The sequence below is a fragment of the Emydura macquarii genome, unplaced genomic scaffold (genome assembly GCF_026122565.2).
Source record: "Emydura macquarii macquarii isolate MOO-44397 ecotype Brisbane River unplaced genomic scaffold, CSIRO-AGI_Emac_v2 contig_369, whole genome shotgun sequence".
NCBI lineage: Eukaryota > Metazoa > Chordata > Testudines > Chelidae > Emydura > Emydura macquarii.
In genome coordinates, this window is record NW_027130506.1 from 9,680,753 (window position 1) to 9,694,802 (window position 14,050).

At 40.8% G+C, this 14,050-nt stretch overlaps 1 protein-coding gene across 1 annotated transcript in view; it reads right to left on the reverse strand.

The window, feature by feature from the left end:
• ADCY8 (adenylate cyclase 8) overlaps nt 1-14,050 on the reverse strand; it is a 160,992-nt gene that overhangs the window by 74,789 nt on the left and 72,153 nt on the right. The window contains exon 5 of the mRNA XM_067530337.1: nt 951-1,078. Within this exon, the coding sequence (XP_067386438.1) occupies nt 951-1,078 (128 nt within the window). The remainder of the gene's footprint in view (nt 1-950; nt 1,079-14,050) is intronic.

A 14,050-nucleotide genomic window follows, 5' to 3' on the forward strand; every position in this document is an offset into this window, starting at 1 on the left:
TTAGGAAGGAAGGCAGATGGAAAGGTGGGAAGAGTCAGGAAATGGAACACAAGAGATTGGGTAGGAAACAGCAGTAATAAGGGGTGGAGTTTTTGTGCGGGATTCACTGGTTCGATAAGGAAGGCAACAGCAGGAGGAGGATGGGGAGAAGGATGCACTGTACCAAAAAGTGGGTGATTTTAAGGTACTGGGTGAAAAAGGATGAGAATGCTTCTTTTTGTAGCACTAGAAATTGGGCACTAGTGGGGCAAAATACTTGACTAGACAGACAAATGGACTGTTGAAGTATGATAGTTCCAGTGCATATATCTGATCAAAATATGGTATGCTATCTGCAACACAGCTACTGACATACTGGGAATTCAAGCTTTAACTCAAACATTTCTAGTTCCTTTGGACTTAAGAGGCAACCTTAACTTAATAAGCAATGCTTGTTTAGCTGGCAATTGTTATACCACTTATAAGCTTCTCTCTGAGCTATTATTCAGATAAAGCCATTGCCACTGCTGTTTATTTACTGATCTTTGATTGTCAAGGGATTACAGAAAATGAGCCAGCCTCAATTTATCTTAAACAGCCTCAGATTAAAAAAATCACAACAGTGCAAATGAATTACTGCTAAATTACAATCTGAGGAAATACTGTGGCTATTGTCTCCTCTTCCCCCAACCTCCACCTACTTACTATCATCAGAGACATTATGTTATAGGTTCTACATCTGAATCTTTTACTTAAGTTTATTTAATTTCAATGAATGTGGACCTGGTGTTGCTCCATAGATCAAAAAATGCTCTCTCTTGCTCCAGTAAATATATAATCCAACTCTGAAGCCAATGAACCATCAAGATAATATTTGAAGATTTACTCTGTCTAGCAAAAAGAATGCTTAGATAACAGACCCCGGGATAGTAGCAACAACAACAAAAGAGGAGGACAAAGAAAAGAATTACCTGATAGTTTTAATCATGCTGAGTCCCATTTCAACACAACAGTGTGCATGGTCTTGGCGAGGTTCCGGCAGCCCAGAAACACAGTAATAACAGTCTCCCAGGATCTTAATTCTAAGGCAATGATGCTCCTAAATTAAATGTATCAAAACAGAAAGATTTGAAATAATGGGTTTGTATTTGCAACACAAGCACGGAGGTGGCAGTGCAAAAATATTGGAAGGAAATGCAAAAGTTTTTCACTATACTCTGTGTGTGTATGTATTTTAATACTGTCTTGATTTGTTCTGATTTTGAAAATTAGTGCCTTTATACTCCCAGAATATATGTATCTATATATCTATATCTATACATATAAATATATATATAAAACACACACGCACAAGAATATATTCAATTACTCTTTTATGTGGGTGTCTAAAGTTCTTATTGCAGGTGTGTGAAGTTCTTAGCAGGGTTGGATTAGAAGCTAGGCAAAGGTTTCAGAACTCAGAGTGGGTTAGAGTCTCACATTTAGTACACCACAGAAATATATAGGGATTGATCCAACACCATAGTGTTCCACTGAGTTTAGTGGGCATTGGATCAGACATATAAAAAAGGAACAATACATTCCCTGTCCAGGAAGTTATTCAAAACGGGGAGAAGCAGTAAATAGTGTAGTAGGAAGGAATTTTCATGGTTTTCCTCCTCTACCTCTGTCCCTAACAAACAAACAAATCACAGCATATTTCCAGCAATGGAATTTTGTCCATTATATTTAATTATATTAAGAAAACAGTTTACCCTGGAAGCAATTACTGAATAAGTGCCACAGGCAATGTTTTGGAGCATCTCTCCCTGTCTCTCCAAGATTTTTGATGAAGTAAAAAATACAAGCTTAAATAATTAGATTTAAAGACACATTATTTATTTTGGTTTGGATTTTTTCCTCCCATTTTTTCTATCTGTTTTTTCTCTTATGTTCATGTCCACAAGACGGGAAATGCAAAACAAGAATATCTTTTGAATCTTATCCCGAGCAGCATTTTGCACCTTCTCTTAAAAAAAAAAAAATGTTGCTTCCAACACTACTGCACACATTCCCAGGGCCTAATTCAAAACCCACTGAAGTTGGTGGACTCCCATTGATTTCAAAGGGCTTTGGAGTAAGTCTATATTCCAAAATAAATTAAAATACAAAACAAGATTTCATTGTTCACAGATACTGTACATATTTATTTGCATTGCAGTCAACTAGAAATGTTCTGCAACTTCAGGGAAAATACAGTATTTCATCACATATAAAGATATTACTGGACTCTATAGTAATGAACTGAAACATCACACCACCCTGTTTATAGTTCATTACTTTGACATATTCTTTTCTGCTAAAACAGTGCTCAGAAATACTCAAACATTCATGAGTTCAACTCCACTGTAGTTGATGAAATAAAACTCATTTTTACAAAGGCCCCAACACAACAAAGCACTTAAGAAAGTGTTCAATTGTCTCTTCTATGTCCCAAGCAAGCTCCCATGTAGGCTGTACACGTCTATCAAAAGAAACAGAGTGAGAATACAGTGGTGCACTAATAATACCAGGGAACGTGGTGTCTGTGGGTGTTATACAGCAGCAATTGCCAGTGCAAGCCATGCCTCTGGAATAGGAATTGGCAAATTGACAGGGATTCCAGGATATTTACATTACTACAAAATAAGAATGAAGTCTTGCAAAACAGCCTTAGAATATTCTTTTCAAATACTTAAGTGGTGAAAGTGACCTAGTTACTGTATCACATGGGACCAAAGCTCCCAGTGAAGTCACCTAAACCTTTGAGTATGCAGGGAAGGTGGAATCCATCCATGTAGAGGCCAGAATAAGATTATGCACCATTTAAGTGACACTTGGGCTAGCCCTTTGTTCTGGGGTAGATTTCAGACTGAATGTAGGATCAGGCTCTTGCAGTGCACTGCATTGCTTTTGGAGTTCAACAAGAGATTTTAAAATGAAATAAAGCTACGAAAACTATAAACATTATATCTGCTCCTTTCCTCCTCTTACACGCACGCATGCACGCACACACACACACGATTGAACTGCTAGTAATTCCAGATAGGTCTGAAGGGATATCTTTTCTGATTGGATTGGAACAGCACCATTTCTAACACAGAGATACTCATGGGCAACGTGTATAAGAGGCTGGGGGAGGCTAAACTCCCCCCAAAAAGGCTGGCCATGCTGGAGGGCAAATACCATGGATGCAGCATGGATCAACTCCTTTTGAGGTGCGCCAGCCTGCCGCCTTTGAAGCGCCTGCTGCCTTTGAAGCGCCTTTGAAATGCCGGAAACAAAGTTCCCTAGAAGTGTGGGGGCCACTGGCACCTGAACTATGGCTTCACTCCGAGGCCCTGTCCTCACTCCACCTCTCACCCCTAGGCCCTCTTCCCCCCACCCGCCACTCGCTCCTCTCCTCCATGGAGAGGAGTGAGCTTGCAGGCCTGAGGAGAAGAGGCAGAGACGAGCAAGTAGGGGGGAGCCTCAGGAGAAGAGACGGAGAGAAACGAGCAGCGGACAGGGGGCGCTCGAGGGACGGGGGTGGGAATAGATGGAGCAAAGGTGCGGCCTTGCAGGGGAAGGAGCCATGGTCCAGGCGCTGGTGGCCCCCCACTTCTAGGGAGCTTCCGGAGCTCATTTGTAAGCCTCCCCAAACAGAAGACTGACGTGCCGCCTGTGGAGATACTGAAGGTTAAATTCTGCTCAGAGACGTGACTCCAAGTCAAACAATTTCATGTCAATAGGACTTGATTAGTAATACCAAAACTTTTATTTTAAAGTGTTCTTGATCTTCAGAAATAATAGTTTGCATTTCTGTAGCACTTGCCATCTAAGTGGCACTTTATAATCACTAAAGAACAGATCCTGAAACCCACATTCATAATAAGCTGCACTGCTTCTCAAATAGTCCAATTGATTTCAATGAATAAATGATATTTTGCTTTTATGTTGAGATAACATAATAAGCCTGGTGTAATATTATACTAATAGGAGGCCACTGGAATAAGGTAATGGATTCTTGAACTGATTTTTCCACCTGGGCCAAGTACTAAAATGATCAGTTGATAATTCGCCATCTTAATTAAATAAAGAACAAAAAAAGGTCAACTTCCAGGTAGCAAAAGAGCCTCTGAAATAGTAACTCTTATTATTATGTATAGCTTGCTATTCTTTAGAAAAAAATCCTTCCAATTATATTCTTGTATGTGACTCTGTCACAAGGAGGTGTGGCCTCCCTCTGAGATTGACACTGAGGGAGGGCCACCCACCCTTTGGTGAGTGAAACCAGGAAGTAAATGCCTGCCAGACTGGAAGCAGAGGGGCGGGACAGCAACAGGAAGTATAAGAGGTGGGCCCTGTATCTCAGTTGAGGAGGAGATGCTGAGGGAGACAGACGTCTCCTGCCTGCTGCCAGCCCCTGAGTCCACCAGAAACGCCTGCCATTCCAGCAATGACCCCGAACTACCAGAGTTGCCAGAGATGCCCAATACCAAGGAACTGCCGGGGCTACTGCTGCCTGTGTATCCTGAGGAGGTGGAGGATGACCCTGGGACTCAGGAACACCTCAGGGACGGGATAGGAAGCAGCCCAGGGATAGCTGACCATGGGCCAGCTGAGCTCGTACTGGAGTACCAGTTGGCACATTTCGGCTGGAGCCCCGCTGACCCAGTGGTGGAACACTCCACCACTGTTAGGGCCCTGGGCTGGGACATGGTGGAGTCAGGCGGGCGTGCTCCCCTATTGCCCCCCCGCCACACCATCCCTGGTGCAGCAAACTCCCCACTAGGCCAAGAGGCCTGCATGAGTGCTCACCCCTTTGCCCTGCCCTGCCTGAGGGCCAGGGCAATAGACTGCCACTTGCCCTGCCCTACCTAAGGCCCGGGGCCCTCAAACTTGGTACTGCCACACCTGGCCTGGGAATTCCAGGAACTGCGAATCTCCCCTTTTGATTCAGGTTGTTATCCCAGGGTGTGCCGGTAGGGAGGTGTGGCCTCCCTCCAAGATTGACACTAAGAGAGGGCCACCCCCCCCTTGCACGCCTACACACATTACAGACACTAATATGAATGGTTATGTCTGAAACATCAGCCTGTTCCCTATAACACTTATTTGCCATTAACCAGTGATTTAATTTGAGCACCACTAAAATCTCATGTAACAGTGGAAAGAGGTGTTTGTTTAGATCTTGGTGCCTCATTAAAAAGCAGTGGGTGAAATCCAGGCCCCATTGATGTCAATCACAAAACTCCCGTAGACTCTAGTGGGTCTAGAATTTCACCCTGCACAGGTCAGATCATCTGTTTAAAAAACAAAACAAAAACAAATTGCTGCCAAAAAGAACAGTAATGCAGACAAATAATAAGAAATACGCATCCTTTCCTATCACATGGTAATAAGGGTTTGTTGCATGCAAGTGTGAATGTGTGTGTGTGAGACCTTTGAAATATTTTCAGTAAGAAGCTGGCTAGATAGATGCTGCACCCTGTGGAATCCCACCTCTACTCTGTTCTACTGAGCAAGCGCCCTCTCTTTTTAAATCTTTCCTATAAATATATCTCTTCTGCGAAGCTCACAATGAGTCAAGAACATTCAAGACCTTATCTTCCTTGCTTCTGTTTTATAAAACAAACCCTGAACGGAATCATTGTGACAGACTCACTGTCTACTTCTGCTTGAGCTGAGTAATGGTATCACAGTGCTGCCTCACCCCTTCCTCCTGCTGTTTATTTCCTCCACTCATTGTGTCACATCTAAAATTTAGGTTGGGGAGGGACCCTGGGTCATATTTATTTGTACACTCCAACCAAAAATTGGGTTTATGGCTATTCTGTGTCACTGGAGCAGTGCAAAGCAGGACGAGTTGTAGCTGTAAATCTGGACTCAAGTTACCTATGCCTTTTGGAATTGCCCAGCACATCTCTGAGTCAAACAAAACAACGAGGAACAGCCTGCCCTGCCTTTAGTACTCAAGCCTACTGCTGTATACAAGTTGGATTGCAACAGATGATTGCAAGTTTATGTAAAGTGAAATCCAACATCACACAAAAAAAAAGTCATTGACAAGCTGCAAAATGATCAAAATGCTTTAAAAAAAAAGAAAGATGAAATGGTTAGAGCAATATTTTAAACCACCAGTTGTGCTATTTTGCTCTTTGATGGTGTCTCATTCATCCTCTTCTATTCCTTATATTCTCTTCCTATTCCACTTCCCTCATGGAACCCCAGAAATTCCCCTTTTGCATGTGCATGACAGGTAACACTGCTGAAAAAAAACGCATTTGTATAAATCACCACCCTGTGATTAGCATTATTTTCCATTGGTTTCAATTAGTGTCAAATTGTTGCACAAATATTGGAAAACTTCCTTTTCCTCTAAATCACAGCTTCCAATCTGATTTGAATGACAGCCTTTAAGGGCCTGATTTTGACATCCTCACTCAAGCAGACTTCAACTGAAATCAACAGTAGTTTTGCCTGAGTAAATTGAGCAGGATCAAGTCCTATATGAGCAGCAAAACAGTTAAATCAGAGATCAGTAGCAGTTAATAGGAATTTTTTTCCCCAATCCAAAGTACCTTAACTCAGAGCAAAAGGGAATTTGCAGTCCTACTATGAATACATGAGCTGATTATGACAGAGTAGCATGTGAATGATTTATGCTTTGGCTTATTAAAAATACCAGCAGTGACTGAAAAGAAAGCAAAGCAAATTGGCATAAAATAGAGCTGAAGAAATGAGTTGCTCAAATATCAAACCGCTGAAACACACAAATAGAAACTTCATTAACATTTCTTGTTTCCTCAGGCAGAATTTCTAAGAAAATAAATAAATAAAAGGCTGATCACATTTCGTAAAATAAGCCCAGTTTATCAGAGTTCCAGCTGCAGTGAATTAACCATTCCACCCACTTTTCAAAGGAACCGAAAATGTTCACTATCCACAAACCAAACATTCAGTTTTCACAGTTATTTCAAGCCAGACTTCATACACCGTAAGAACAAAAGAATATAAGAACGGCCATACTGGGTCAGACCAATGGTCCATCTAGCACAGTATCCTGTCTACCGACAGTGGCCAAAGCCAGATGCTTCAGAGGGAATGAACAGTGAGTCAGGAATTGGGTGAGACTGTAGTACAGAACACAAAAAGTCCCCCAAAATGTTTGAAAAAGGTTTCCAAACTTTTTCATCATATGGACCACATAGCAGATTCATAGATCTTAAGGTCAGAAGGGACAATTACAATCATCCTGGGTAACATTTTCTGAAGCATGTAAGTGACTTAGGAACCAAAATCTTATTTTCAATAGTTGTTTTAAGAGCCTAAATCTCTCTGAAAGCCAATGACAATTAGGTTCCCAAATGACTTTTGAAAATGGAACTTAGGTGCTTTTGAAAATTTTGACCTTCATCAAGTCTGATTTTCTTCATAAGGCTTGTGGGACTAATCATGTGCATAAAGTGAAGTATGTGTGCATAAATGTTTGCTTGATCAGGTCATTATATTGATAAAATAGGCCCTTTAATGACCTAATAAGCTTTTTATAGTCTTTAATGCTGTAATTTTATGAAAAAAATAGTTCTAAAGAGATTTTTATGGGGGTAAAGAAGTGTTGGACGTTATGGGGGGAAAATACTCCAGAATGACCTTTAAGAATGCACAACTTCAAAGAGAAGTTATAAACAAAAGATTTTTTAAATTGTTATTGCATATCTACAATAAGGTGAATGAAATACTTTCTTAAATGTCACTCATATATACATTAGCTGTCCAATTAATTTTCTCTCTCAATATGACATACTGTTCATCCAACATGTTACTGTATGATGTTGGGTTTTACTCCCTTAATTACATGTATATATGATGTTTAAATAGTCTCTTTCCACCAGAGATTCCAAAAATGCTATACAAATACAAGGATTATTTCACCAAAGAACAAAACGCAGCCACTGCTGGATAGAACAGTAGGTTAGTAGCGCACTGCAATACTGCACAGAAGACAGGCTAGGTGAAGAAGTGAAGAATACTGTATCTGGGTGAAACCACAGCAAGGGGTTTAAGAAGTTTGATTGTAATTACCCAAAATGGAATTTAACCACAACTTTTGCAAAAAGTGTCATAGGACTTTTAATAACCACAGGTGCCCAGGACCTCTATTTTACCCTGCATATGAAATATGGTACCTCCAGTAGCATCACACTGGGCCATTGAATCAAAGGGAAGAATGCCACTTACTAAATTATTAAGGTCACACCCTGTAGCTGAGGTTTCCATGGAGGACTCCCATCTAAGTAAGGAGCAGGTTCCACTCTGATTAGCACAGGAGAACTGATGAGATCTCAAATGGAGGAGATGCAGGTCATAAAACTTGCTCTTCTTCTTTAGGAAACCTGATCTTACATAAAAACTATGTCTCATGATATTTCACGATAATATTTTTACTTTTCTTATCAATGGGAACATACTTAGTTCTTATTAGGGAGGGGTTCAAACTTAAACCCATGATCTGAACACATGCAAATCTGTGTGAGTGTGACAGAGTGCCTGTGTGTGACAGTGTGTGCGTGTTGTTTTGTGCATGTGTGAGAGAGAGAGAAAGAGAGAAAGAGAGAGAGAAATCTGGATCCAGATCTGAATTTTGTGACTTGAGCTCATATTTAATTCTTAATGACTGTGGACTTGATTGTCAGCTGGTGTAATGGAAGCCTACAGAACTACACCCATTTACATCAGTTGAGGATCTGGTCATTTCTCTTTCATTTTTTATATCTAAAACTGCATCTACACATAGACTAGAGGGGCAGAGACATATGGCAAGCAATTTAATCTGTTGGCCAGATAATAGCTTTTCTGAGATGGGGAGAGAAAAATAATTAGCAAAAATAGCTATCGCTTCATTGAAGCTGGAACTTTTAGCCATACACATCCTACAAAATGCAATCAATCATTTTTTTTCTCCTCAGAATTTCTGCCTGAGGAAAATAGAAATATTAATGAAGCTTCTGTTCCAGTGGATTGATATTTGAAGAACTCATTTCTTCAGCTCTGTTTTGTTTTGCTTTCTTTCCAGTTGCCACTTGTGTCTTTAATAACCATAAATCTTTTGCAAATGTTGGAGAGAGAGTAGGAAAGAGAAGTATATATATATATATATATATTCAGCCCACCATTTGTTTAAAAGAAAAATATAATAGCATGTTATTATATTATTATATTTTTCTTTCAAACAAATGTGCTGGATTCTGCTCTTAATTCAATAGTTTGTAGTGGCAACACAATTTAATTGATAATAATAATAATAATAATAATAGTCACATACATCCACATAGGCCAGAATCTTTGGCATAACTCAGGCCTGAGCCTTTCAAAAATGTCAAACAGCAGATGCTGCTTCTGTGTTGCATACATAGGAATCAGACTGAATAACAGACACAGCTAGTTAGCTAAGCTATCCAAAAGCTTGCTAAATTTTGAAGTAACTTCCTTTTTTATATTATCAGTTTTATGCCTATAAATTCATGCAAGATTCAGCAGATCAAATTGCTATTTGACACAGTATTATAAATGTATAATTGTATTAATGAGTAAACATGAATTTATAAGGTGTCAATTAAAATTTCAGAAACCGTATAAAAATGTAAAATTATCTTTCTGTAACAGACCTTTTAATTTGAGGAAGAGTCATTGTCAAGGCAATCTGACCATAGAGTGTATTGCAAATTGTTTGAACAATGCTGTCCATTTTAAAGGTATGATCAATAAAGCACATGTTAAATGGATTAAGAACTGGTTAATTGACAGATCTCAAAAATAGTTGTCAATAGGAAATCATCATCGAATGGGGGTGTTTCTGGTTGGATTCTGCGGGGATCAGTTTTAGCCCCAATGCTAACCAATAATTTTATCAATGAGCTGGAAGTAAATATAAAATCCCTGCTGATGAAATTTGCAGGTGACGCACAGATTGGCAGAGTGGTGCATAATGATGCAGAGAGGGCAGTCATATACGTGATCTGGATCACTTGGTAAACAGGATTCATTCAAACAAAATGTATTTCAATACAGCCAAATTCAAGGTAATACATCTAGGAATAAAGACTGTAATGATTCTGAAAAGGATCTAGTGGTCATACTGAGCAAACAACTGAACATGAGCTCCCACTGCAATGCTGTGGCAAAAAAGATCAATGCAAACCTTGAATTTATAAACAGGGGAGTAGTGAATAGGAGTAGGGACATGATTTTACCCGTTTATGGCACTAGTGAGACCAATACTGGACTACTATATACAGTTCTGGTGTGCACATTGTAAAAAGGATGATGAAAAACTGGAGAGGGTGCAGTGAAAAGCCTCCAAAATGATTCAAGGGCTGGAGTCTTACAGTGAGAGATTTAAACAGCTCATTTTGTTTAGTTTATCAAAAAGGAGACTGAGAAGTGACTTGATTACAGTGTATAAATACCTTCACAAGAAAAAAATAGTGGATACTAAAGGGCTCTAATGAAGAAAGGTATAATAAGAAGCAATGGCTAGATATTAAACCAGACAAATTCAAATTAGAAATAAGGCATAACAGTGAGGGTGATTAACCATCGGAACAAATTACCAAGGAAAGTGGTGAATTCTCCATCTTGAAGTCTTCAGATCAAGACTGGATGCCTTGCTGGAATTTATGCTTTCATCAAAGAAAAGTTATTGGGCTCAATATAGGGGCAACTGGAAGAAATTATATGGCCTGCATTATACAGGAGGTCAGAGTATTTGATCTAACAGTTCCTTCTAGCCTTAAAATCCATTACATTTAAATGTATTCTTCAGTCCGTACTTTAGCTAAGGAACACAGATCCAAAGAACAATGAAAAACCTCACAGAGGTAACTGGTTAACTTAGTGCCCATCTTCAAAAAAGGAAAGAAGGAGGATCCAGGAAACTACAGATTGGTCAGTCTCATCTCGGTCCCTGGAAAAATCATGGAGCTGGTCCTCCAGGAATCCATTTTGAGGCACTTGGAAGAGAGGAAGGTGATCAGGAGCAGTCAGCATGGATTCATCAAGGGCAAGTCATGCCTGACCAACCTGATTGCCTTCTATGATGAGATGACTGCCTCTGTGGATGTGGGGAAAGCGGTGAACGTGATATACTTTGACTTTAGTAAAGCTTTTGATATGGTCTCCCACAGTATTCTTATCAGCAGGTTAAAGAAGTATGGGTTAGATAAATGGACTATAAGAAGGAAAGAGAGCTGGCTAGATCATTAGGCTGAAAGGTAGTGATCAACGGCATGATGTCTAGTTCTGCAGAAAAGGATCTGGGGGGTTATAGTGGACAAAAAGCTGGATGAGTCAACAGTGTGCCCTTATTGCCAAGAAGGCTAACAGCATATAGAGCTACATTAGTAGGAGCATTGCCAGCAGATCGAAGGAAGTAATTATTCCCCTCTATTTGGCACTGGAGAAGCCACATTTGGAATATTGTGTCCAGTTTTGGGCCCACCACTACAAAAAGGATGTGGACAAGTTAGAGAGAGTCCAACGGAGGACAACAAAAATGATTAGGGGGCTGGAGCACAAGACTTATGAGGAGAGGCTGAAGGAACTGGCTTGTTTAATCTACAAAAGAAAAGAATGAAGGGGGATTTGATAGCAGCCTTTAACTACCTGAAAGGGGGTTCCAGGGAGGATGGAGCTAGGCTGTTCTCAGTGGTGGCAGTTCACTGAAATAGGAGCAATGGTCTCAAGTTGCAGTGGAGCAGGTCTAGGTTGGATATTAGGAAAAACTTTTTCACTAGGAGAGTGGTGAAGCACTGGAATGGGTTACCTAGAGAGATGGTGCAATCTCCATCCTTGGAGATTTTTAAGGTACAGCTTGACAAAGCCCTGGTGGGGTGATTTTGTTGGGGTTAGTCCTGCTTTGAGCAGGGGGTTGGACTAGATGATCTCCTGAGGTCCCTTCTAACACTAATCTCCTATGATTCTATGAACAATCTAGCCCTTAGTGTCAGGATACGACTCCTACTTATACCTCCTCAGACCAGTCTTAACAATTCCTCTCTCCATGGGTTTAATGTCCCTCAGCCTCTCCTCATAATTCCTGTGCTCCAGCCCCCTAATCATTTTTGTTGCCCTCCGCTGGACTCTCTCCAACTTGTTTACATCCTTTTTGTAGTGGGGAGCCCAAAACAGGACACAATATTCTAAATGCGGCCTCACCAATGCCGAATAGAGGGGAATAATCACTTCCCGCGTCCTGCTGGCAATGCCCCTCCTAATGCAGCTCAATATGCTATTAGCCTTCTTGACAACCAGGGCACACTGCTGACTCATATCCAGCTTTTTATCCACTGTTACCCCCAGGTCCTTTTCTGCAGAGCTGCTGCCAAGCTCGTCGGTCCCCAGTCTGTAACTGTGCATGGGATTCTTCCTTCCTAAGTGGAGGACTCTGCACTTTTCTTTGTTGAACCTCATTAGATTTCTTTTGGCCCAATCCTCCAGTTTGTTTAGGTCCTTCTGTATCCTATCCCTACCTTCCAGGGTATCTACCACTCCCCCCAGCTTAGTGTCGTCCGCAAACTTGCTGAGGGTGCAATCTACCCCATCCTCCAGATCATTAATAAAGATGTTGAACAAAACCGGCCCCAGGACCGACCCCTGGGGAACTCCGCTTGTGACCGGCTGCCAGCTAGACATCGAGCCGTTGATCACTACTTATTGAGCCTGATGATGTAGCCAGCTTTCTATCCACCTTATAGTCCATTCATCCAACCCATACTTCTTTAACTTGCTGATAAGAATACTGTGAGAGACAGTATCAAAAGCTTTGCTAAAGTCAAGGTATATCACATCCACCGCCTTCCCTACATCCACAGAGCCAGTCACCTCATCATAGAAAGCAATCAGGTTGGTCAGGCATGACTTTCCCTTGGTGAATCCGTGTTGACTGTTCCTGATCACCCTCCTCTCTTCCAAGTGCCTTAAAATGCCTTACTGTTATTATTATTTGCATTACTGTAGCACCCAGTGGTCCTAATCATGGACCATGACCCCATTGTGCTAGGCAGACGACCCCTGCCCCAAAGAATCTTTTAGATTCAGCCCTGTGTGAAGGGAAGGCATGCAGCTTGCCTGGCCAGCTCATCCTACCCTTTCCTGTCCTCTCTCTGCCCATTTGGCTACAGAAGGCAGGACAGAGTGGGCACACCATTCAGATTAGAGCAGGCCTATGCAGCTGTGCAGGCCACTTTGGAAATCAGGCCTATCCATTTAGGTGCCTAGATGTTGTCCCAGAAGCTGAAACTTTAGGCACCCATTTTTGAAAATCTCAGGCAAGTATTCTACTCCCCTTCTGCTATAGCATCCTGTGTGACATTGGGTAAGTCATTTAATCTCTCCAGGTTTAATTATCCTCCTGCTTGCACCAGTGGCTTCTGTGGAGTTATTCTTGATTTACCTCAGGCGAGTTGAGTAGCAGTTATGCCCTGTGCCTCAGTTTTCTCATCTGTAAAATTGGGATTACACCATTTCCCAACTTGACAGCAGTCATGTGAGGATAATTTCATTAATGTTTGTCAGACACAATAGCAATGGAGGCCAAATACCTGGATACAAAGGCATCGTAGATTGAATGTGGTTTAAGAAGGAACTGGAAAGAAGAAATCTATGCACACAAGGCTGGAGACTGTTCCAAGCATATAGGCCAAATATGAAATGTAAAACAAATGCATTAAATACAATTGTGAAAAAAATACTATGTTTCAAAATGCCTTTGTAACACACACAAATTATTTAAATTTGATATAATATGCTTTTCCCTACGTGACAATTTACTTTCACTAAATGGTAAAGAAGCAGTTCTGAGTATTTAACCTGCATCAAAACCAAAATCAATTTAACTCCTTTCACTTAGCTTGCTCTGGCAGTACAAATCAGCACCGCACAGCCACAGAGTGGGCATTTTTTGATTGTTTGCAAAATAAATATTGTAAGTAGACCTTAATGCACTAACCAATATGCTACTGCCCTGATAATGGGCCAGAGCATTAACATACACTTCAGAAAGCACATTTCC